Consider the following 25,520-nt stretch of genomic DNA (forward strand, 5'->3'; position numbering starts at 1 on the left):
GTCCAAGGCTTGAGTCTGCACCTCCAGGCTTGGAGTTTCCAGGACACCAGTGAAGTCTGATCCTCAGCAGCTTTTCTCACTGGCCACCCTGTTCTCCACTCACCCTTCGTGACATCCACTCTATGCAACAGAAGGAACCGAGTTACCATAGCACAGGCAATGATATGTGTTTTATACTGAACATAAAAATGGAAAGCAGCCTGTTTTAGGTCAATTCAAAAAATGCCAATGGAAGCTCTGGCTGAAGAATAAGGGAAAGGTGCTACACATGGCAGTCTGCTTTAAAGCCATTCTCTCCTGATAGTTCTTTACAGAATGACGTCTATGTGTTTCTCCAAAAATGGATCTGTGATTCTCTCCTGAGAGCAGGAATGGGATGATTTATCATGTGGCTAAGTGTACCAGGGCTGCTCCATTTGAGTCTGGCATCGAGTAACACATGTCAGTGACGGGGGCCAAGCGGGGCCACTGTGGAACACTACCATCTTTATGTCCAGAAACATGACGCCGCACTCGCTGAAAGGCCCACTTAATGGTGGAAAACTGTATTATAAATAGAAATGGTGCTGTGACGAAAACGTCCATGGTATATAATTACACTCAATTTGGGATGACCTTTGTAACCACCATGACACATACACTCCTCCTACATATGCGGTCCTAACAACTACAAAATCATCTGTTTACTTCTTCAACCAAAATGTCAACTTTTAAACACACAGGCCATCCCTGACCTATAAGACACCAACTAGGGACGGGGCTGTGGGGGTAAGGAGGCCCCATGAGGACCCACCCAGAAAGGAGGGGGTTTGTGGCTCCACCGATTTTTCCAAATCAAACTCCTGGCCTTCAAGGAGTGGCTTCTACCTGAAGAGGATGACACGAGCACTCTCGTCCATTGCAGACCTCCTGCCATAACCCCAGGCTCATGGACTGAACTGCCACTGGACACTGCCACCTACAGAGCCAACAGCCTTGAAGATCAACACCTTGAAAACCAAGCTCATCACCGTCCTCCCACTCTGGCCCCGCCCCTGTGCCGAGTACCGTCCTCCACCAGATATACAGGAATCAGATTCGCCTAGGACTCTCCCTCCCTCCCTACTCTCTTCCCCACTGAGGAAACTGCGCACAGCAGGCTGGACTCCTTATGCTGTCTTTCTCCTCCTCACCATCCCGCAGTCACAGCTGTAGTGTGCGGCTCGTCATCTTTAATGGCCTAATTCAGCAGCTTCCCACCTCCAGCTCGCATGCATGCCAGTCATCCTTCCTACCACCCCAATCTGCACAAAACCTCCGTGGGCTCCCTGTGAATATGGGATACAGTTCATAATCCTTGGCCGGCCACCCACATCCTCTCAACTCCAGCTCTTATCTCTCCTATTCTCAGGGATCCTACATCGCATCCCAACCTATCTGCCACCCTGGTCCCCCCGCCCCAGCTCCTGCCCTATGGACACACCGGCTGATTCTCGGGCTGCACCTCTGCTGGTGCAGCCCCTCATGGCAGCTCTGCCCAGCCTATCTGTCCAACACAGATCCATCCATCAGCTCCTTAGGGACACTTCCTGCCCATTTGCCCCCACCTCTCTCCAGCAACCAGCCCTGCACACACTTCTGCCCCAGCCCCCTGCTGTTGGCTTGTGTGTCTTCTCATCAGTTGCCTCAGAGACCTGTATGCTTCAGAGGCAGGAAACCAGTCTTATTTTTATTTCTTGGTGGCCTAGTACATAACAAGGGCTTGCGACATAACAAGGGCTTGATAAAGCAGAACAAATCAATCTAAAACCTCCTGCTACCTGAGTGAAGGAAGGAAATTCTTCAGTACGTCAGGACTGCCTTAAGCAGGTTACATCTACAGTCACTGGCCTCATCACTGCAGATGCCCTCTTGGCTATGGTTTTTCTAGGGGTCTTTACAACAGGGGCAAAGGGAAATGCCAGGAGCAAGGTCAGGAACAGAATCACAGCCCCAGGGCCAGCAGCCAAGATTTCACAGCAGAAATCTGCCAAGCAGAGTCATCCTTTAAAATGAATGAAGCAGAAAGGAAGGATTCTCTAGAGATTATTGATACCAAATATTGTCTTGGGATTTGTCTCACATCTATTTCATGTTTTTAAAAGGGAAGCTTTTGTTTACATTTACCCCTGAAAGCATGCAAAAGTCAAAGAAAAATGTGTTGAAAACACAGCTGTAGTCAACCATCAGAATGACTCTGTCCCCAAACTGTCTCAAAGCATCTGAGAAGGCCCTCTGAGGGTGGGCAGGTGGGGACCATGGGCCATTTATGGGGATCCTGACCCCAGCAGGCACCCACCTCGTCAGCCTCAGGCTCGGCTGCCAGCACCGGGGCCTCTGAGGGCGTGATGGTCTCCGCGGCTCCAGTCTCTGTGCGCTGCAGCTGTGACTCCACGTATTCCCTCAGTGACTCCAAATCCCGCTTGCCCTTGTACTGATCGACCTGTCCGAGACACAGGCACGCTGCTGAGTGAGTCCACTTAGGTGTTCTGAATCACTGAAGCCTTCCTCCAACCCCTGCTTGCCCATCTCCCAGCTGTCTTAGCTGTGGTGCACACGCCGTGTGAAATCTGCATGTTTGTATTTAGACAGGAGTGTAGGGAGGATAACCAAATGCCTTGGCTTTGGGGAGAGAACAGCACAGGCCCCTCTTCCCTCTGCGGGGTTATGCATCCGGAAGTCTCAGGCAGAGGCCTGCCAGTGAGCCGTTGTGCTGATGGGGAACTCTAAGCCGCTGACCATCGGCCCGGGAAGAAGGGAGAGAGGCAGAACCAGACCAAGCACAAGCCTTAGCTCTGTTCAAAGGCTTGAAGGTTTGTGTTCATGACCAGAGCGCAGTTACCCTGTGACTGTAAGATCTGGGTTATTCTAGTGATAACCTGGACCACTGAAATGTTTCAAGGTAGTATAACAAATGAATTTATCTCCACAACCCAAATCTTATCAATTAAGAGAAAGCCATTTGCTCTACTATTCACATTCCTCCAAACCAATGCCCTAACAATCAAGATTGGCAATTCGCTGTACCCATTAAACCACTTGGTAGCTCAGTCTGTTGGGGTTAAGAGATGAAGAACTCTCAGTACTAAGAAGTGCAGACATACCTTTTTCCCATCTCGGAACCAGAGAAGAGTGGGATAGCCACGAACCTGGTTTCCGGAGCAGAGTTCATAGTGCTGTGTACAATCAACCTGGGAATAAAAGGCAGATCAACTTCCCAGTCAGTTTCTTCATGAACCTTTTTGCTAACAGGACTACTGGATGCTTTGTACTTTACAAATATTCTTTTCAAAATCCAGATTCTGTAGCAACGCTGCCAGCAAGGTGCAGTTTTTGAGGAGAATTCTACGCTAAAATATCCCTGAGCTAAAAGGGAGCAAAGGAAAGAGATTTACTTTAGAGATAAGATTTATTCTGTTAATGGCTCAGTTAAACATGCCAATTTTTAGGAAGCAACGTTTTAACTCGATCAAGCTAAGTCAGCACCTGGTAGTTGGAGTCGGGGCCCTGGCTTGACGTTTGGTGGTGGTGATGCGGGCAGCGGGAGTGGGGCTAGCCTGACTGTCAGAGACTAGGACCCAGACCAGTTCACATGCCAGCTTAGAACTTGTGCTCAAATTTAGAAGGTTTTAAAATCAAGAGGGAGCAAGAAGTGAATTTTAAAAAGGAGTAGTTGGTATATAATAAAGGTAAGACTGAAAAGATGTCAAGATCATAATCTGTTCGTAACTCTATAAATTTACCAACAATCACAGCTCTTCAAGCTTTTTATTTCATCTAACTCTTATAAAAATTCTGCTTGTCCAACATTTACATGAAACATCTTGCTCTAAGTCACTGCTTTCTTTTTTATTTTCTACCAGCACTAAAATAGGCAGGACTAAGTTGTTTTTCGCTATGTCAGCAAACGAGGGTAAAAATATTATTTCAACACCTAAGACCTGTCAGAGAGCAGCTAAGGTGCTGAACTGACAGGGAGCCTCAGCCCAAGGTCAGGAGAGGAAAGCATTTTTAAGGGGCCAATGTAACCCAGCCACATGTGCCAGGGATGAAGGGCTTCAGCATGGCCACCTAGACTTGTCTGCTCATGCCTGGGTCTGCTAGGATCCTCTATGGCCATAAACCAAAAATAATCTCCCATAGAAGTTCATATAATAATTTAAAGTAAGGATACAAGGAGTAGCATAAGATAGTAGACAAGATTATTTTATAATTACTTCCTCAAAATGTTCAATAAACTGATAATCATAACATGTATAATTAGTATGCATTATTATGTTTAAGAGGCAACAGTGAAAAATCCATTTAACTGACATCAAAAGTGATTACAATTTACTAAGCATCTCCCCAATGCTGAGCATCATACTAAGCAATGTACTTTCATCTGCCTGGATACCACACAGTAGATCTTAGCTCAGTTTTGCAAAGGGGGAGACCGAGGCATGGAGAGGTTTTGCCCAAGGTCAGCCAGCCAGGTCAACCCAACCCCCAGGCTTACGCTTTTGACCATCTCCCCATCCCAGGTAGATCATCCTATTAACTATCATTCATTCCTGGACATGCAGCATTACTTCTGTATACAAATCAGCTCCATGGCAAGGTAGAAAAATGAGATTTTTAAGAAAGGAAATCTGTGCATGGTGTCTGGTGGGTGCTGGAAAGCGGACAAGAGTAAGTGTCTGATGTCCCTGGAGCTGCACTGGATATTTCCAGAAAATCCAGTTACACAGAAGTTGTCAGACATCACTCTTGGCTTCTCTGTATAAAGTGGGAAATGCTGGAAAGAATCCCAGGCACAGTGCAAACTGAAGGAGGGTCTTCTGCGTGCGTGGGTGAGCACAGAGCCAGGGTCCTTTTAGAGAGTGCTCCTGGGTGAGGTCGAACATGGATGGTCTCCAAGTTCGTCCAGTGAACATTCTACAAGGCTCTACCCCGTATCTTTGCAGAACAGGCTCTGGGGCTGCCAATACAGATTTGGCCATCTCTTCAAAATAAACAAAGCAGCCGAGGCCATAATTTATCTCTAGGCTGTGGAAAAGCCAGCAAAACTCAAAACTAGGCTGCCATCTGTGAAGGTGAAATGAATTATCAAGTGGCACACTAAATGGAATTAATAAATCAAGTTTGCGACTTTGCACACAGAATGAATAATGGGCCACTCTGCTAATTAATCCAGCCCAAAGCAGTCCATTTCCAGTTTAATAAGGGCTTTCACTCACCTTGCCAATCTTGACAGTTTCAGAATGTTCAAGGCCCAGAGCCAGCTGCTCCCAGGTTGGAGCCAGAGCTTTGCAGTGACCACACCATGGAGCGAAGAACTTGATAAAGTGGTCGCCTGGAATGGAGAGCCAAGGCAGAGACGGGGGAAAGAGGAACTGCAATTTATGTCAGACCTCACTAGAGAGTTAATTGAAGAATCAGATCTTTGTCCTGCTTAGCAAATCTCAGTTCGGCATGAGCACTTTAATTGGTACAAAGGGACTCCATCACATGTGTTTCTATTCATGAGTTCAAAACAATACTCAAAACCAAATTTGTCATCTTTGATGGACAATCAGCAATCAACTCATTACTTGGAAAACTGTGAGAAAGGAAAAGAATCAGGCATTGCTCCCGCCTCTCCTGTATGACCGTACCAGTGAATAACCAGGTGATAAAAGAGGGTGAGTTTCTCTTGCTTAAAAAATGAAGGGACGCTTGAATGAGTCTCAGCACTTGGCAGCCCTAATGAATGAATGGACCCACAAGGTACCTGTCATGGTTGCCCACATCCCAAAGAGACAACTGGACGTTCTGTGCCCCTACCAGCTATCAGGTCTTCCCCAAAAAACAACACACTGAAACTGATTCTGTCCCCAGACCCAATTACCAATGTACAGGAAATGAAGAAATCAGGGAAACATGTAGAACACACCACAGGGATACAATTAGCAAAGTCTGGACCACGGGGAGCTCTACATGTCAAACCACCTATGTCCTCAGCAAGAAAGAGATGTTTGGGGACGGGTCTTTCCCATGCTGTTCTCATGATAGTGAATAAGTCTCACCAGATCTGATGGTTTTAAAAACGGGAGTTGACCTACACAAGCTCTTTTTGCCAGCCAATATCCACTTAAGATGTGACTTCCTCCTCCTTGCCTTCTGCCATGATTGTGAGGCTTCCCCCACCACGTGGAACTGTGAGTTCTCCATTAAACCTCTTTCCTTTGTAAAATGCCCAGTCTTGGGTATGTCTTTATCAGCAGTGTGAAAACAACTAATACAAGTGGTATCAACAAACGTCAGGAAAGTGCCTTCTCCGAGAGGAAGGGAGGGCAGGTTGCACCCTGGATGGGGCATGGGAGGCTGGCTGTTTCATTTCTTGAACTGGACAGTGGTTACAGTGTGAGCACGCTATAAAAATTCACTCAGCCCTACCTTTGTTTTCTATTATATTTTACCATAAAAAAAAGTTTAAAAAATGAAATATCACCCCCTTGGCTAGGAGCAAGGGAAAAAAAAAAAATCAAACCCTCACAGCATCATTCTTTGGACAGAAGGTGTTTAGTCTGTTCTACTCTGACATCAGGCTGACAACAAACTGAAATCATGCTGTGGCCGGGGAGAAAACTAACCAGTGGACATGTGGCCTGGCCTCTGGGCAGGACTCTGCCACGCTACGGCTCACGGCTGCTGCCTCATCAGCACGGCAACGATGCATTTGAAGAAAATGGTGAAAAACTTCCTTTAAAAGTTAACAACTTCCATTAAAAAACGTGCATGGCTGAAACCATGTGCAGGTGCACGGTAGACCCTGTGTTATAAGGTGGAGACAGGCTCTCCAGGAACCCAATCAGAGTACTAATGGGAAGCCAGCATGGTACCTACACGACACTGCTTTGTGGCAGTGACCCACTGTCAGAGTGGCCCACCGGAGTCGGTCTGTAACAGGTGATCTGGGGAACACATTATGCATAGAGCCCAAGTCACCCCCAGCTGAAAACGCATTCCCATAGAGGAAAGCATGCTGAGGTGCGGCCAGAGCACTGGTACGGATGACGTAACAACTTTTAACAAAAACGGGGAAAGGCTGAAGGCCTCACGATAAGGTACTGTGGACAGCAAGTGTGGTGGGGGAGGGGCTCTGACTCCCAGCAGGCACAAGTCACAAGGTCAGAGGCAATCCTTTCTCACCTTTCCAACCCAGCCTTCTAAGGGGATTTCTCTCCATGGTAGCATTTGCTAGTGGGAGCTAGCCAGGAAGCCAAATTTGCTTTCAAGTCATTCGGTGTTGAGCCAAGTTTTCTGAAACACATCTATGTGTGAATAAAGGGAGACTTAGGGTATTCACACTGAAAATTTTACGGGGATCATTCTGATATTAGGAGACCATTTTCAAAAAGTGGGATGTGGTACAGAAAGATCTTTTAAGTGTAAAGAGTAACTAATTTGATTCATATAATGGCGCCATTAAATTCTGGTTTGTGTTTGTTTTCTGAGACAGGGTCTTGCTCTGTCACCCAGGCTGGAGTACAGTGGCGTGATCACAGCTCACTGCAGCCTTGACCTTCCAGGCTCAAGTGATCTTTCCACCTCAGCTTCTGGAGTGGCTGGGACTACAGGCATGCGCCACCACACCCAGCTAATGTTTTTTTTTAATCTTCTATAGAGACAAGGTCTTGTTTATGCTGATCTCGAACTCCTGGGATCAAGCAATTTCTCCCACCTTCTCTCCAAGTGGAGGGATTACAGGCATAAGCCATGGTGCCCAGTCTAAATTCTGTTTAGATAGGGAGAAGCTTTGGTTTCTGCCTGAGGTCATTAAGCATATGATTACTATTAATACACAGGCAGACCTCTGAGATTCTGTGGGTTTGGTTCCAGACCATTGCAATAAAGCTAATATCACAATAAAACAAGTCACACAAATTTTTTGGTTCCCTAGTGAATACTGAAGTTATGTTTACACTACAGTCTACTAAATGTGCAACAGCATTATTTCTTTAAAAACAATGTAGCTTAATTAAAAAGTATTTTATTGCTAAAAAGATGCTGACAGAGGGATACAAAGTAAGCAATGCTGCTGGGAAAACGGGGAGACCTGCCAGATGCTGGGCTGCCGAAATCTCCAATCCGTAAAACATGCAGTATCTCCAAAGTGCAATAAAGCACAGAGCAATAAAACGAGGTGAGCCTGTAAATAAACACTCTTATCCAAGGATGCACTGTCCAGCTAGTGTGTGGGTAATGTGTGCTTAGCATGAGACTTGGTGTTTCTGTAAGGGCACAGACAAAAGGAGAACTCATGTGAAGAGGAGGGGCACTGAACACCGGTCCCAACAGGTCCTGAAGACAGCCACCCTTTCTCAGCACCACTGATGCTGCTAACAGCCCTTGAGTGGCAGGAAGGAAAAACCCAGCAGGCCAAGGAGTAATAGTGGTTCTCTGAAGCTGGCACCAGGACAGCCCCCTTACCTTGTGCAACGTGCAGCTCAAAGTTGCTCGCTGAGAGCTCATACAGCCCCTGCTTGAGCTCCGGGGCTCTGGGTGGTTCCACTTCTGGCTCTGGTGTCTAACAGGAGGAAATAAAACAGTGATGGGTTTGACAATGGAGACACAGGGAAACCATCCAGGAGGTGACTGTGTCTGTGGGGAACCTCCTGCAGATGCCGCCCTCACCCAACGACCTGGAACCTTTGTATGATGCTGCTGTGCTGAGTGACTCCAGGTCAGGAACGGACCTGGTCAAGCCCTCAGGATGCTTCAGCAAAAAGCCTCTCGCCAGCCTCACCCTCGGCGAAAGCTCTAGGTCTGAGGCTCTAGGACAGCCGAGTGACAGCTGTCCCTACCTGAAAACCCAACCAAGCAGAGCAGACAACGTAAAGGGCAGTCTCACCCTACACCCTGTCCTCTTCTTTGAAACGTACAGGGAGATTTCACATAGAATACAAAATACAACGCCCGATGGGCGTACTCTGAAGGGGTCAGCACTTGCAGACACCAGGGTGCCCAGCACAGTGGCTCGCACCTATAACCCTAACATTTTGGGAGGCCAAGGCAAGAGGACTGCTTGAGCCCAGCAGTTCAAGACCAGCCTAGGCAATAGAACGAGACCACATCTCTACAAAAAATTTTTAAAACTAGCTGAGCATGGTGATGTGTGCCTGTGGTCCCAGCTACTTGGGAGGCTGAAGTGGGAGGATCACTTGATCCCAGCGGGTGGAGGCTGCAGTGAGCTGAGATGGTGCTACTGCACTCTAGCCTGGGCAACAGGATGAGACTCTGTCTCAAAAAACAAACAAACAGAGACAGACACTAGGGTAGCAAAATGGACAAAGCTGATAATGAGAAACTCTCGGGGCAGGAGGGCCTGGTTAGCCTTACTTCACACAAATGACAGGGAAAACTATGAGGAAGACACAAGGTGTAAGAGGGATCAGGACAGGAAGTGATGAGAAGGAAAATGCAGGTGAATGAAAGGCAACAGAGAAAACCATGGTATGAACATAAGCTGCACCTTTAAGAAAGAATGTAATTCACGTGACTAAGTCTCATATAGAAAGAGGGGAAAAGGGGCTTTTCACAAGATGCTTCTGCCAGGACCCAAGCAGACAGTCATGTGTGCAACTGTCTAGTCACAATTCTGCATTTCTCAAGTTTTCAGACCAGGTACAGCTGTGGCTTCCAACCAAAGCAACCAGAAATGAGGGAAAGATAATGGAATCAGTGTTTTGCTGCAGACACGAGTGTGTATTACTCAGCTTTTATCTGGGGGTTCATATTCCTTTTACAAAGAATATCCAAGCTAAGTTGTTAAAGGCTTGAAAAGTGCTGACAGTTCAAAGCTGTGCAGGGCTGGAATCATAAAGAACCATAGAGTTTCTCTTCTGCTGCGAGCACGTCAAGACTTTCAAAGTGCTAAGTACCCACACAAAAGAATACCCCAGGGAAGGATGGCTAAGTGAACAGTCAGTGAGTTCACATAAGGTGAAATCAAACACTGTGTGCCACTCTCCATGAGACGTTCAAGGGCCTTTCAGTATAAAGTGCTCATTTATGGCACGTGCAGGGTCCCTAGCTGCTTCCTGAGCTCCCGGCAGACTCCAGAGCAGTCCCCTGGCACGGGAACACCACAGTGCATCCCAGAAACGGGTTGTGTCTCGCCCTACAGTGGCGGCATAAGCTGATATGGTTCTTAAGAAAGCAACCTGGCAATATTCATCAAGAGCCATAAAAATGATCTTGTTTTGTTTTTTTTTTATTCTTGGCCTTACAATTTTATGTCTGGGAATACTGTATTCTAAAAGTATCACTCAGAAGGAGGGGGAAATGTCCTTTCCAAAGATAAACTTGTTCCCTACAGCATTACTGATAACAGAAAAAGTATAAATAACCTAAATATCCATTGACAGAATTCGAGTTGAATTATGGCAAATCCACATAAGACATGATCAATATAAAGACCACATAATTATACAAAATCAATTAATGAGATGAAACACATTTATGTAACTGTTCAAGAAAAAACATAGACACAAACATGGAAATATAAAAATTGCAGTAAAACCCTTTTCACAAGATGGCGCCGAAAGCGAAGAAGGAAGCTCCTGCCCCTCCTAAAGCCGAAGCCAAAGCGAAGGCTTTAAAGGCCAAGAAGGCAGTGTTGAAAGGTGTCCACAGCCACAAAAAAAAGAAGATCCGCACGTCACCCACCTTCCGGCGGCCCAAGACACTGCGACTCCGGAGGCAGCCCAAATATCCTCGGAAGAGCGCCCCAAGGAGAAACAAACTTGACCACTATGCTATCATCAAGTTTCCGCTGACCACTGAGTCTGCCATGAAGAAGATAGAAGACAACAACACGCTTGTGTTCATTGTGGATGTTAAAGCCAACAAGCACCAGATCAAACAGGCTGTGAAGAAGCTCTATGACATTGATGTGGCCAAGGTCAACACCCTGATTCGGCCTGATGGAGAGAAGAAGGCATATGTTCGACTGGCTCCTGATTACGATGCTTTGGATGTTGCCAACAAAATTGGGATCATCTAAACCGAGTCCAGCTGGCTAATTCTAAATATATGTATATCTTTTCACCATATACATGCCTCTCGTCAATTTCTGGTTGGGTGGGAGGCCATACATAGGAACTGTTGTTGTAACTTGCCCACTGCTTGGGCAAGACTCCTGTTCTGCTTATCCTTTTGAAACTCACCCTGCCACTCACTCCTCCATCCTTGATCACTCCAGAGATCTTTGTGACTAGCATTAGTGTCCTAGGAAAACCAGAACTCAGAGCTTGCCTCCATGGTTGAGGGTAACAAAAAGCTTTACAAGAACCCCTTTCATCCCTCGAAGAGGCTGTGTGTGAAACCAGTGCCCAGAGTTTGAAGCACATTCGCATCCATTTCAGGGGACTGTGGGTTGGCTGGCTTTCGAGTAGCATTTTGTCCTCACACACCCATCTACTATGTCCAACCGGTCTGTCTGCTTCCCTCACCCCTTGCCCAATAAAGGACAAGGACTTCAAAAAAAAAAAAAAAAAAAAAAAATTGCAGTACAATGTACAAAATGGGCTGGGCGTGGTGGCTCATGCCTGTAATCCCACCACTTTGGGAGGCCGAGGCGGGCAGATCAGAAGGTCATGAGATGGAGACCAACCTAGACAACATGGTGAAACCCCGTCTCTACTAAAAATACAAAAATTAGCTGGGCATGGTGGTGCGTGCCTGTAGTCCCAGCTACTCGGGAGGCTGAGGCAGGAGAATCACTTGAATCCAGGAGGCGGACTGCAAAGAGGCAGAGGTTGCAGTGAGTGAGCCCAGATCACGCCACTGCACTCCAGCCTAGTGACAAAGTGAGACTCTGTCTCAAAAAAAAAAAAAAAAAAAAAAAAAAAAAAACCAACAACGTACAATATGACAAATTGTCTTGAGTTTAATATTGCCACACTAAAAAAAAAAAATCGAAATTTATCCCACATGAATATTAAAAAAACGTATGCACTAAATTACTTAGGTATACAGATAAAGAACTTTTTTAAAAAAGTTTTCACTTAAAAAGCTAAATTCAAATTGAAGAGAATTCTGGTTTGCAGTACAAAGTTTGCATACTTAAACTTTTCCACAAAGGCACATTGTCATTGTTTCTGGCAATCATCTGGGACCTCCTATTGCTGGGAGACACTAAAATATGGCAATCAGGTGACTGTGGTTCTGGGGTGGCATGGGGGGCCATGTGCTCCCCCCACACTGAGGAGACAGAAAGTCCTTTGCAGAGCCTGAAACTTGGCCTCTCAGCCCTTCCCAACCTGCATGTGAGGTGCCACCTCCACTGAGGGAAACAGGCTGGTGACATGAGGTCTTTCTGCCATCCTGATACTGGCTGCTGGTTTCTTGAATAAAGCCATCATAGAAGACTGGTTTTTTTTTTGGTGAAAACTATTTAAAATTGGTTTCCTACCATCCAATATCCATGTCCCCACAAAGAGAATATTTTCATAAAGGAAACAATGTCAAATTTAAATCTATATGAAAGTCACACCTGTTCATCCAGCTTTCTTGTCAGACAAAGATGCAAATTTCCTCTCTGAGAGAGGTCTGTGGTTTTCTCTTTCAGCTAAAGTTAGCTAAGTCTCTGGTTTAGTGACACACAGCACACACCAACAGTCTCAACCATACAGTTCAGAGTCTTTTTTTTTTTTTGAGACAAGAGTTTTTGCTCTGTTGTGCAGGCTGGAGAGCAATGGCATGATCTCAACTCCCTGCAACCTCCATCTCCCGGGTTCAAGCGATTCTCCTGACTCAGCCTCCCAAGTAGCTGGGATTACAGGCGCCCACCACAACACCCGGCCAATGTTTGTATTTTTAGCAGAGACGAGGTTTCACCATGTTGGCCAGTCTGGTCTTGAACTCTTGACCTTGGGTGATCCACCCGCCTTGGCCTCCCAAAGTGTTAGGATTACAGGCGTGAGCTGCTGCACCCAGCCAAGTTAAGAGAGTCTTCACAGGTGAGGGATAGACGTACCGAATCAGCAGCCAAGTTTCGATTAGATCATCAGAGAAGATGGGGCAGAGCAGAAGAGCCACAGACACACTGGAAAATGGCACCAGTAAGCAGCAAAGCTTCAAAAGGACTGCGTGGACACACGTGGTCTACAGACCACCATGGACCGAGTGGACACACGTGGTCCACAGAACAGCTTCACATCAGTGGGTGCCTAGCTGATACAAGTCAGTCTTAGGTAATTATTGAAATTGAAATTACAAAGACTTCAGATGCTCTTCCTAGCTCATCAGGATCCTACAACGTAGGATCACAGGCATCTTTCTAGGCCCTCTCCAACACAGCAGCATGACCTACCAGGTCCACCTGGCCTCCAGGGGCCTGAGCACTCGGCATTAATCAGAAGGCACCACCCACAAAGGGACACTTAACCAGTGGTTTATGATCATGATGCTTTATGACACAATGAAGACTTCCAACATCAACTGGGGAGGGGGAAGATTATGAATTTTTTTTAGTACATAACATGCTAAGCATCTACAATCTCCTGACATTAGCCTTAGTACAGGAAGTGCATTAAGACACAGAGTATTCATGGTATGAAATGATGTTATAAGCAAAGCCCATTAGGGACCGGGGACTGAGCACTGAGAAGAAAAGGAAGGATCCACGCTATGGGTACAGCTGGCGGGCTCAGCCCAAGCCAGGAGGCTGCAGGTGGTGGACGGCAAAGGTCGGGGGATGGGAGGAGGCTCCACCGCTGGCCTGGACAGGAGAGTCTGGGCTGGGCCCGGCCCTGACCCCAGGTGGTCAAGAGTCAGTCTTGGATGCTGGGAACAGTTGTGAACTGTATTACCCGTGACAGTGGCAGGGTGGCAGTGTTAACAAGGACTAAGTGCTCATCTGTGAGACTCCACAAGCGACCTCCTTAAAGAGCGACTACAGCCAGACAAGGCACAGGGTGGTGGGGAAGACAAACACCACAGCCAAACAGTGGTAGCTGTTGAAGCTGAGGGGCTAGTCTTCTCTTGACTTTTGTGCACATTTCAGTATCTCCATACCAAAAAGTTTTTGTAAAAGTTCACCTTTACCTATAATACCAATGAGCTCTAAAAAAAAAAAAAAAAAGTAAAGTTGCTTTAAAATGGCAGCCTTAATCATTCACCTCAACTGGTCTCTGCCCCGGTACATATGACCCTAAAGATGCAGACAGGAAGACAGGGATGCACTCACCACTGGCTCCTCGTTCAGCGTCTGTAGCATCCAGTTTTCCAGTGTCTGGAAGTCCCGAGGACCCTGGTACTTCACAGCTTCTTGGCCCGGCTTGAAAAACTTTAAGCTGAAAGCATAACAAAGGATTAGACAGAGCAAAAAGAGAGTTGTCTTATCAAAGAGCAAACTCATTTAGTAAAATCATCAGAAAATGAGCTGTCAAGAGGCTGCAGCCAGACACGTATCTGCTCCCCTCTGATAAAACTCAAAAAGGAAACAAAAATAACGTTCCAGGAGATAATACTTTCAGTTAATCCTAAACTTTTACAAGTTTCTGATTTTATTCAAGGAAAATAAAAATGAGGTGAGAACTTCCAGCCTAACGCTGTGACTGAAGCCCCAAGCTACAAGTATTCAGTGCTCCTCTGCAGCAGTCTCGGGCCTTCCCTACAAGGTACTGTTATGTTTTCTCAGCTTCAGCAGTGGTTGTTGTGTACATGTTCAAATTAGGACTGTAGTAGATACAGTGTTGTTTTGCAATAGCGGTATTCTTCCAGGCCACCCTGGCAGGTACTCAACTCTTACAAAGCATGAATATCCAGTTACTGTGAGAATTCATGTCCAACTATAAGAACGACCTTGACACTGATTGACACAGTCCATTCATCTCCCCACAGAGAAGGAATCTTCTTTTTCCTACAAATCGTGGCCTCTGGAGGAATCTACAGAGAGGATACAGGAGCTGGCCCTTTAACCATAAGCAAAAGACAGTACCAGAGGATGAAATTAACACTCCCAGTTCCTGGATCACCCCAGCAGTCATGGGAAAACGTGCTCTAGATAAAAATTCATAGAAGGTGTCAAAGACAGGGAAAAATGTGACTGCTAACAGAAGGTACTAATGGAGTACCATTTGTTGGCAAGCCTACTCATCTAAAACACCCCTGCCACTTCTACAGCACATATGTGGATTTTGTGAGTGGATGCCCAATGCACAGTATCAGAATTGTAAAATGTCAATTTATGTAGAAATCAGACATGAAGGTTTGAATAGTGTCGGAGTTCAATAGTTGTAGCAGAAGACCACAGACTGGGTGGCTTAGAAACAACAGAACAGATTTCGCCTAGTTCTACAGACTGGGAAGTCTGAGATCGAGATGCTGGCAGAGTCAGTGTCTGGTGAGGGTTTTCTGGTTCACAGATGGTGTCTTCTTGCTGTGTCTTCACATGGCAAAAGGGGCAAGCGAATTCTCTGGGGCCTCTTTGATAAGGTATGTATCCCTATTCATGAGGGCTCCACTCTAATGACCTACTCCCCCCATCTCAAAGGCCCCTCCTCCTAATGCCAGCATTGAGGATTAGGATTTCACCATATGAATTCTGGGGGACACAAGCATTCAGTCCATAAAAAATGGCTAATTCTCCTTAAAATGAAGTTACATGGCTAGATTAGGCTTTGAAATTCAAATGGGCATAATGGCCTTATACAGAACCTAAGATCACAGGTGTGATGGGGCTTACATAAGGCCCCTAACGTGTCTCCAATGCAGAATAGACACCCAGCTTCTTCAGCAGCTTAGATGCTCATAACCACCAAAACCAGCCAAGCTTCACTAGATTCAGTCAGTACACCAGCTACTTCACGAAGTTCAACATGATAAGCAAGGGCAAAGTCTGTGGTAACAAAGACAATTGCCCTCACCTAGCCCAGCACCTCCCGGGGCTCCCACCGGTGTGTTGCGCACCCAGAGAAACAGAAACTTCTTTCTGCATGGCTCTGCCTCCCACCCGCCTCCTCCAAGCGCCTCCCCACCAACGCGCTTCGGGAAGGGAAACGGGTGGATCCTCAGAAAATCAGAAAGGACCAGGTACTGTCACACTCATTCCTTGTTTCTTTGCTAAAAGTAAAACACAGGAAGACCTAGCCTGTGATTTTTTGTGATTTGCTATTCCTTTGAGCAAAACAAAAAACAAACAAACAAAAACCTCTTCTTGTTGTTAGCCTGAAAATCTTTCTAACCTGCTCAAGTCTGAGAATGTTCCTCATTAAGTTCACGGAGCCTAGAGGACACGTCTGGTCCAGACCTTCCAGTTGGTCTGGGGAATCTGACTTCAATTCTCACTGTTGATGGAGGTGAAGGAGGTGATGGAGACTGGGCCACAGGGTACATGCCCAAGTATCATCCCAGATTTCTGCCATTACCAAGCCTCCACATGGGCATTTGAGTCTCCTCTTTCAAAAAGACAGCAGGGAGAAAATTGCCATGTAGGTGTCACCTTGGCAAACAACATGCTGAAAGTCCTACTACTATAGAGAAGGTTATGAGTTGAACAGTGTCCTGTAAAACACATCTGTGTAAGTCATAACCATCAACCTCAGAAGGTTGACCTTATTTAGAATAAGGTCTTTACAGAGAGATATTCAAGTTAAAATGAGGTCATCAGGATGGGCCCGAATCTAGCATGACTGGTGTCCTTGCAAGAAGGGTTAATTTGGATACACACACACACACACACACACACACACACACACACACACACACAGAGAAGGCCACATGAGGACAGAGGATGGAAGTGATGCGTCTATGATGACCAGGAAACCAACATGATCTAGGACGAGGCAATGGAGGATTCCCCCATAGGTTTCAGAGGGAGCACGGCCCTGCTGCAGGCTCCTTGATTTAGGACCTCTTGCCTTGGAGACTGTGGACAATATATTTCTATTGTTTCTGGCCGCCTGGTTTGTGAAACTTTGTTATAGCAGCCCAGGAAACTAACACAGGTGGTTTCCTCCTTCAGTCCTGCCCTGCTGTAATGACTCACAATGGCTCAACAGGAAGACCTTGAAACATTTTCCTGGGCACAGCCAGCCATCTCTAGGGGGCATGGGAGCCCAAACTCCCTGCCCCTCCAACCCCTTACTCCAGTGACACTTGCCAGGGAAGAATGACATGAAAGCTGATGTCCTGACACATGCCTGGGCTCAGGCAGGTACAGTCATCCTCTGATTCAGGCCTCACAACCACTCTGTGGGATGGGTGCTGTCTCGGAGGAGTAAAAGCTCACCCAGGTCAATCTCTAGATGCCCCAACGCGACCACATTTCATACAGCACGTTCCACCTCCTGCCTTCTCTGGGGGAAAATGATCTGTTCTCAGGAACTTCTGCAGGGCAGTGATGGGCACAGAGGTTCCTTCCCAAACCGTGTTCAGAGTGGTGTAGACTCATTTTTGTTCTTTTCAATAACACAAAACCGGCCCATGGTTTACTTGGGGAGACCAGATCTTTTCATTAAAAATCTAAACACATGATCCAACACAGGCCTTTTTAAGTTTGTGACTTTTTAAATTTGTGATGGTATTTGGGGAATATCATCTATGGAGCAGCTGATATTGCAGCCAATAGTTGTTATGGCCAGGCTGAGGTGGAACGCTTCACTTCCTTCACTGAAGCCCCGTAACACATACCACTCTCAGCTCCCTCACAGGTCCTGTTGTCACCTTCCCCGTGACATGGTTTGTGGTGCACACAGCCTCAGGCCACAGATTAAGGTTAGCAAGTTAAGAGTGGAGAGACACCACAGCCAGCCCACCCCTGCTGCCCCTGAACCTTGAAAGCAATAGGCTTTCAACAGGTAAGCATTCACCTCCTTGCCCTCATCTCTGCTCCCTACCTGCTTCTTTCGGACGCAATTGATCCGTACTTTAAAGGCAATACTATGAAGCACAGAATACTGAACACTTTTATGTAGATAAAGAGTGTAGGCAATTTTATCTCCATTGATCTGATTTAAAGTAAACCCAAATTACGGCACTATTAGCAAGCAGTCACCAAATCCCAAGAATTCCAGAGTCCTTTGAGGAAATGCCCACATTTCCAAATGGTGGGAAAAGCTTGACATGTATTGGGTGTGCTCAGATTGGTGTCTGCACACATACCATGTAAGTCCCATAACAATGTCTGGGGGATCACCTTACTTAGAGGTTAAAGATGAGGCCAGAGCTATGTGCTAAGTCAATGGTAGAGCTGGGATTTGACTGTGACTTCTAGGTTCAAGCCTAGGGCTCCCTCCACTTTTCTGCCTCCCAGGTTTGAAGATAAGCTCCAATTTTATGCTTTATTGATGGCCCCCTCTATTACTCAATTAAGCACTGAACTGTATAGAATTGACTTCATTCCTCAATTGAAACCAACAGCAAGGGAGTGACTGTGGCAAACCTTCCACCTCCTTCAGAAACAGCGTCTTCTCTTTTTTCAAGAACTGCTTTTCCCTCCAATACTTGGCACATGGTATGAATGGGCATGTGTCTTGCTATAAGCTCCTGTTTCCCTGGCCACAGTGACTATTCCTGGAACAAACACTCCAGCCAAGCAGGCCCAGTCAGTAGTGGGCCCTTCTGTGCAAACAGAGATACAGGCCTGGAAAGCCATCATCTCAAGGGAGGCACAACAGAAACAGACCCCAGACCCCCAGAGCTGGGTCTCAGAGGTTCCTCCACAGCCTTTTAAATAGTCATTTCTTTTTGTTTAATAAGAGAACAATTATATTTCTAGAACTGAGAACATTTCAATTTCTATTTCTTATAACCAAAAAAATTCTTAACTGTCAAGGAAGTAAGTATCATCGACTGTCAGACTCTATACTTCTTTCCAACAGAACAGCCCTTGTGGGAGTCACACGGGAAGTGACTATAGGAAGGGTGTTTGAGAATAAGAGTCACCGAAAAAAAGCAAGCCAGAACTGATGACAGTCTATGCACACTATGTAAAATGTACCAGGGAACATCCAGCATGGTGGGATCTCAGGGAGACCACCATTTTTGTCTTGCAAACGCATTCTCTTATAAATGTACCGGTGAACATTTTAAACCCAACACTGATGAATTAAAAGTTTTCCAAAGTACAAAAGGCATCTAAAATAGACACAGCATTAAATGCAATTCTCCCTAATCATAGGGACTGCCTGCTTAAATTTAGTATCTCTTCACTCCTTAGAACTACAAAGGAAGCTACCAAAAGTTTAACTACGACTTTCGTAGCCAGGAACCATCTGGGAAGGGTGCCCCCTTCCTTCCGACTCACGTAGGGTATCCTCGCACCCCCTGGGCAGAGCACACGTCAGAGTTGGCCGTGCAGTCCACTTTAGCCACGTAGACTTTGGCATCTTCCATGCTGTTGTATTTGTCTCCCAGGTCATTCCAAGTCGGCTGCAGCCGCTGGCAGTGTCCACACCTGAAACAAGCAAGAGTACAAGCACACTGAGTGCCAGGTCACGGGGTGGCCGGCCTGCACCTTCAGCCCTATTCAGGGGGCAATGTGGCTCTCGGGCCTTTCTTTTTGCCATGGTAGATGGCAGCTGCTGGACCAGTACTCCAGGACATCCCTCCCCTGCTCCCGCCCCTCCAGAGTCACTGCCCTGTTCTCAGCACTAAATCTCAGCATCGTCCCAACATTAAACTTAGCAAGTGTTGTTCTGGACCTACTTGTTCTGGCCCTGTGACCTCCTCCTTGACTTCCTTGCCTTGCAGCCTACTCCTGAGCCCTCCACAGCACCCGCAGTGTTCCCAAAGGGCTATAGTTTGGCTTGGCCCTGGGACCTGAGACACATTCTCTCTTACACTTCCTCCCAAAACTCCACCTAGCTAATTCTGTCTGCCCTTCAGGTTTAGTTTGGGTGCCGCTTCCTCCAGCAAGTCTGCCCTGACTCCCCAGGATGCTCAGTGCCGGTCTCTTCTCCTGCCCTTCTGGAAAGCTCCTCTACGCCTCCCGTGGGCAGTAGCTTAGCACTTCCTGCTGTATCTGCTACTTTTATCAGTCAAGTCTCCTCCACTATGTAACCAAATAGCCACAAATACAAGACAATCTCAAAATTTAATCAACTGCAATTTTCTCCAATGAGAAGGAAAAAAAAAGTTTGTGGCCACCTAAACTTCTAGAGTTGAAGTCAGCAAATGTCTGTTTATAGTATTCATTGTATGAATTCAGTTACGTACACATATTTTAAAATCGCCTATCATTTAAAAAAGGATATTAATTAGGCTTCTTGCCACGCTTCACATTTCGTGAGGATATGAGCACCTTTCCCAACACTACATCTTCTTGAGTCATACAGCTGATCACAACTCTTCCTACATTCTCAGGACGGTGTGTCTACAGTGCTGTATTCCAATTCTGAATGAGACGGCCCTAGAAACTTTATCCCAAGTTTCAACAACAATCCCACAGCATAATGACACATGGGCTTGTTTCTTTTTTAATATGGTAGGTACACACTGATGCCTATAATGTAACCACTTTGCTGTACTGCTTTTTAAACTGTTTTTAAAAAACACCTGCTTATAAGAACACCAACACTTAGAATTGTGACCTCTTCCCCAAAATAATTTCTTAATAAAAATCTCTTTTTCTTTTCTGACAGATTACCTCAAAAACAAGCATTGAAGTCAGGTGCAGTGGCTCATGCCTGTAATCCTAGCACTTTGGGAGGTTGAGGCAGGAAAGATGCTTGAACTCAGGAGTTCAAGACTGCCTAGGCAACACAGCGAGACACCATCTATAAAACATTTTTAAAAACTACCCTGGTGTGGTGGCACACACCTGCAGTCCTAGCTACGTGGGAGGCTGAGGCAGAAGGATGACTTGAGGCCAGGACTTTGAGGCTGCAGTGAGCTATGATCACATCCCTGCACTCCAGCCTGGGTGACAGAGTGAGATTTTGCCTCATAAGAAAAAAACATTTAAAGGTAGCACCGAAAAAGTCTGCTTCAAGCTAATATAGCTTCCCTAAACAGCACTTTCTTGGCCAACTAAGAAAATCCCTGCTTTATGAGATACTCAGATACAAAAAAAAAAAAAAAAAGTGAAACTATACATGCAATTTAACTTCTGTAGATTCAACAAAGTGAGTTTGACAACAGGTGTGTGTGTGAGGAGGAGAAGGAAACAAGAAAAAAAAAAGACAATTCCCACAGAACCCTGAAGTGGGTGCAAGCCAGGAGATGTGAGGGTTTTGTTCCTTAACTGGCTTAGTTGCTGCATGCTTCTCATGGCGTGAGCATCTACGCGACTGCAGTAAGTGGGACCCTGTCTAAAGACACAGGTTTGAGAACTAGTCCATTTGGTATCTAACCAAAGAAGCCATGATAGTTCCAATGCTGGCGGAAATGCTGGCAGTGAGGACTTACTGACTGACTGGGGTCGTGTCCAACAAGGCACCTTCCAAAGGGACTGTCAAGGGCAGTTCTGACCCTAGGGGGCTTTGATTCTGGAACTTCAGAACTTCTTTGAAATCTTGACGAGGTTTTGTTTTGCTTCTGTTGTTTTATTGTGAAAACACAAGACTAGATTAAGAATGAGAATAAACAATAAATAAGTTTGTTGTGCACTAAGTTAAAACTGACTATCCTGGGCCATCACCAAGCTGGGCGTGCCCTTGTCCCTGGCTGTGATGGGGCTACAGGTGCTATCTAGTCAGCACAGAACCCAGCTCTGAGACAGCCAGCTACATTCACAAGGTAGCCTGTGGCCAAGAACTAGAGCAAAGCTACCTGGTCCAAATCTTGACCTCACTGTCACCAGGTCTAGGGTGACTCACAAACTGGCCATACAGAAGCTGTGATCTGATGTTGGCACAAAATCTACAGCAGTAGGACAACGCTGCAGCTGCCAAGTTCCAGGCAAAAATACACAGATCAATGTTTTTGTTACAGGGGCCCCAGCCCTCTAATCACACATGGGCTTTCACCATTCCATGGCAACTGAAACTGGAAAAAGGTATGTGTGTGTTGAGGGGGAGTCCACTGAGTGTTCTGTCTGAGCTCCAAACGCTCAGCTCCCTACTCCAGGACCTGCCTCCCTCTCCTGCACAGACCCCTCCAGAGACACCACCTTGTTCTTAGCATTAAACTCACCAAGGTGTTGTTCCACTATTGTGGGTCCTACTGGGTCTTGCCCCTGCTGACCCCCTATCTGACCTGTCTGCCCCGTCAGCCTCCTTTCCTCACAGCCAACTCCTGAGCCTTACTGCAGTATCTCCAGTTTCTGAAAGGTCCCCCTTAAGTCCAACTTAAATACCACCATAGAAACCCACATATCTCTGTTTAAATATTTGTAGTAGACTGAAGAAGCCAACAAATAAAAACATAAAGCTACTTTTTCTGGGAGCATCCACCTAAATGTCTAATGCCACATACAATGAAAAAGGAATTTACTTAATACCAAGTGCCCAGACGTGCCAGTTTTCTCTCTCACTCAGCCCAGGACTAGCTGGTATTTATTGCAGAGTTTCTAAAATTAAAATCCCTTTGGCTGCAGGAACTTATTACATCTACATGTCAGTTTTTCTTTTAAAAAAGTAAAGAACAGGCTGCGGTGGCTCATGCCTGTAATCTCAGCACTTTAGGAGGCCAAGGCAGAAGAACTGATTGAGGCCAGGAGTTTGAGAGCAGCCTGGGCAATATAGCGAGACCCTGTTTCTATCAACTACAACAACAACAAAAATAAGCTGCGTGTGGTGACCTGCGCCTTAGTCACAGCTACTCCAGAGGCTGAGGCAGGAGGATCACTTGAGCCCAGGAGTTAGAGGAGTTAGAGGCTACAATTAGCTGCAATTGCACACCACTGTGTTTCAGGCTGGGTAACAGAGCAAGATCACAGCTCTAAAATAAATAATGAAGAAAGAAAAAACCCATGGACAGAATTATTCCACTCACATGGGCTCCAATTAAGTAGTATATTTAATTGAAATCGCTGCTCTGAGAATACTCCTGTACAGAGAGAAAATATTAATATTGCCTGATTGTTTTATGTTACAAAGTAATTTCGACACCATTGGTAGTTCTAAAAATTCTAATCAGTTGGTTCCTGGGAATCTGAAACACAATGTACTTCATACAGTTAATAAACCCACACTGGCCCAAAAAGTTGATTTGACTCCAAATGCACTGAAACACAATAACAGCCTGAATACAGGGGTTAAGAGAAAAACGTTTCTCCCAGTTTGAAAGGTACAATTTCTGAACTGGCCATTTTTCTTAGGTACCTTTTCTCTATTCTTTCCTACATCCCTTTCCCAAATGAGCCTCTGCTGAGCTCTGGGGAAGAATACCAAGTTCTATAACAAGCACCTGCAGGCCATTCCAGCCTCTCAAAGGTCTTGGGTCCTAAAATTACAGCTTTCTGCCCTGGCCCATAATCACTTCCCTTCCAAGGAGCATCCCCGCGCTGGCAGGAAAAGCAGTGCACGCGCTTGTGTGAATGACAGGAAGCCCTTCCGTGGGGCCAGTCCCAGGGTAGGGGTCTCTCAGGTCAGCAGTGAGGCCCACACCAAACCCCGCCCAGAGAACCAAAGCAGGAGGAACCATCTGCTCAACGGAGGGGCTTTTCTGACCTCATACATAACAAGTGACCTGGCCCCAAGAGAGCAGGAGGAGGTGAAAGGACACCCTGGAGTTGAGGACCAGTGGGCTCTGGTCACAGAGCAGAGAGCACGTCCACCCTGAGCTGCGGGGGGGTCCCAGAATTCGCACTCGCACTGCTTTGGTCTTCCCGGAGTAGCTCAGCAACCCTCCTCTGCGTGGGCCACTCCTTCCTATCCCGCAAAACACGCACAAAGTGGGAAAACACACTTTCCTGAGTTCTGTTTTTCAGTTAAAGCCTCTGGAAGGGGACGTGCTCGCCAAGTGTCCCAGCCGACCCCGGTGGCCGCGGCAGCAGCAAGGCCGCTCCGGCGAGTGCACGTGGCCCACGGACAGGCCGCGCGTCCGGCCGGCACAGGAAGTTTGGGGCGCAGGACAGGGACCGCAGGGTGACATTTGGACTCCCGGCTCCCCGAAAGGGCGACGACCCCACATTCCCCTCCCTCGGTGCCGAGGTGCAAGAGGTGGTTGAGTTCAGGAGCGCGGCGTGGGGCGGGCTTTTCCCGGCTGTCCCCTCGGGGACCGCCCCCTCCTCCCGCACCGCCCCGGCCGCCGAACGCCACGTCAGCCGCGAGCGCCCGGCCGGCTGCGCCCACGCCCCCCGGCTCGGAGCCCCGAGCCCTCGGTCCCCTGCAGTCCCAGGCTCCCGGCCCCGAGCCGCGGCGCCCGCGCCCCACAGCCCCCAGCCGGGGCCCCGAGGCCACAGGGTCCCCGCGCTCCAGGCCCCGCGCCCGCAGCACGCACGCCCCTGGCCGGAGCCGTAGGCATCCACGCGCCCCAAAGCGCCGAGTGCTGGGCAGGGCGCCGGCCTGCGCGGCGTTACCAGGGCGCGAAGAACATGACGAAGTGCGCGGCGCTCTGGATCCCGTGCGTGAACATGTCGGCCGTGTACAGGTGCTTGCTGTGCGGGTCTTGCCCGTCCCCTCCGTCCGCCGCGGGGGGCCCGTCCGCCGCCGCCGCCTCTTGGGCCCGGGCTCTCCAACGCCCGCCGCCGCCATGGCCCAGCAGCAGCAGTAGCAGCGCGGTCAGGGCCGACGGCCGGGCCAGCGGCGGGAGGAGGCGTCCTGGGCGCGCGGGCATCGCGGCTGGGCTGGGCGCGCTCTCGCCGCGGCCGCCGGTCCCTTCGCAGCGCCCGCCCCGCGCCCCGCCCCGGAGAGGCCGCGCCCCTTCCTCTCCACGCCCGCCCGTCCGCGCCGGCGCGCGCCCGCTACACGCCCGCAGCCCGAGTCCGCGCGCCGGCGGGGAAGAGCGGACGCGAGGGGCCGAGTCCGGGAGAGCCTCCGAGTCCTGCCTCATGCGCTTCCCGCGACGGGACCGCTCGCCCTCATCCCGGAGGACTCCTGCGCCTCCGTAACCCAGGCCCTCAACCCGTTCCCCAAGGGCCCGCTCCGCTCTGAGCGACGGCGAACACACGAAGGAACGATGAGGCCAGCGGGCAGCCACGGAGGGGCCGGTCAGCCTCTGCTAATCTTAGCTCACACAAGCACCCCGGGACTTCAGGCCAAAGGAAGGAAACAGCTGCTGTCAGCAGAATGTAGGAAATCGGGCAAAAGACGGTGCGGTTTGCACCTGAATGAGTCAGATTCTTGGCCAGAGCTCAGCTGTGATTCTAGACCTGAGGTGAACCCCTTGCTGGTTACCCCTGCCCTGCACGAATGAATGAAGAGGAAAGAACATCAAAGTGGCCTCTTCTAGACAAGAAGGCTCTAGCAGGACTGGCTGGGGTCCTACTGTGCCCTAATTTATCCCGGTTACTAAAACGAATGACAGCATGCCCGCTGTGGCTGAAGTCAGCCTTGTGGAATGGCCGGAAGGCATCCCCGCCCGGCACCTCATAACTCGCACCTGCACACACACCTTATAGCAGATGGTAATCGAAAGTTCCAGCCCTA

General features: G+C 47.8%; 3 protein-coding genes across 4 annotated transcripts in view; 1 reads left to right on the forward strand and 2 right to left on the reverse strand.

The window, feature by feature from the left end:
• TXNDC5 (thioredoxin domain containing 5) overlaps positions 1-24,720 on the reverse strand; it is a 28,166-nt gene extending 3,446 nt beyond the window's left edge. Inside the window, exons 1-7 of one of the 2 annotated variants that reach the window (XM_021672673.2) lie at positions 24,452-24,720; positions 19,295-19,444; positions 14,234-14,339; positions 8,473-8,569; positions 5,238-5,353; positions 3,123-3,209; positions 2,318-2,461 (exon numbers count right to left, since the gene is read on the reverse strand). In XM_021672673.2, coding sequence (XP_021528348.2) covers positions 2,318-2,461; positions 3,123-3,209; positions 5,238-5,353; positions 8,473-8,569; positions 14,234-14,339; positions 19,295-19,444; positions 24,452-24,708 — 957 coding nt within the window. In that variant the 5' untranslated portion in view covers positions 24,709-24,720. Of the gene's footprint in view, positions 1-2,317; positions 2,462-3,122; positions 3,210-5,237; positions 5,354-8,472; positions 8,570-14,233; positions 14,340-19,294; positions 19,445-21,396; positions 23,552-24,451 lie in introns of those variants that run through there. The other variant, XM_064362966.1, reaches the window with a different exon arrangement.
• Positions 1-25,520, reverse strand: part of BLOC1S5 (biogenesis of lysosomal organelles complex 1 subunit 5) — a 479,535-nt gene that overhangs the window by 299,428 nt on the left and 154,587 nt on the right. The gene's annotated exons all lie outside the window — the stretch shown is intronic.
• LOC135269280 (large ribosomal subunit protein uL23) lies at positions 10,572-11,232 on the forward strand. The gene has a single exon (XM_064363126.1). It carries the CDS (start codon positions 10,577-10,579, stop codon positions 11,045-11,047), a length of 471 nt encoding a protein of 156 aa, XP_064219196.1. The 5' UTR covers positions 10,572-10,576; the 3' UTR covers positions 11,048-11,232.

Source organism: Aotus nancymaae, unplaced genomic scaffold, assembly GCF_030222135.1.
Source record: "Aotus nancymaae isolate 86718 unplaced genomic scaffold, 86718_ANA_hifiasm-v0.15.2.pri h1tg000051l, whole genome shotgun sequence".
NCBI lineage: Eukaryota > Metazoa > Chordata > Mammalia > Primates > Aotidae > Aotus > Aotus nancymaae.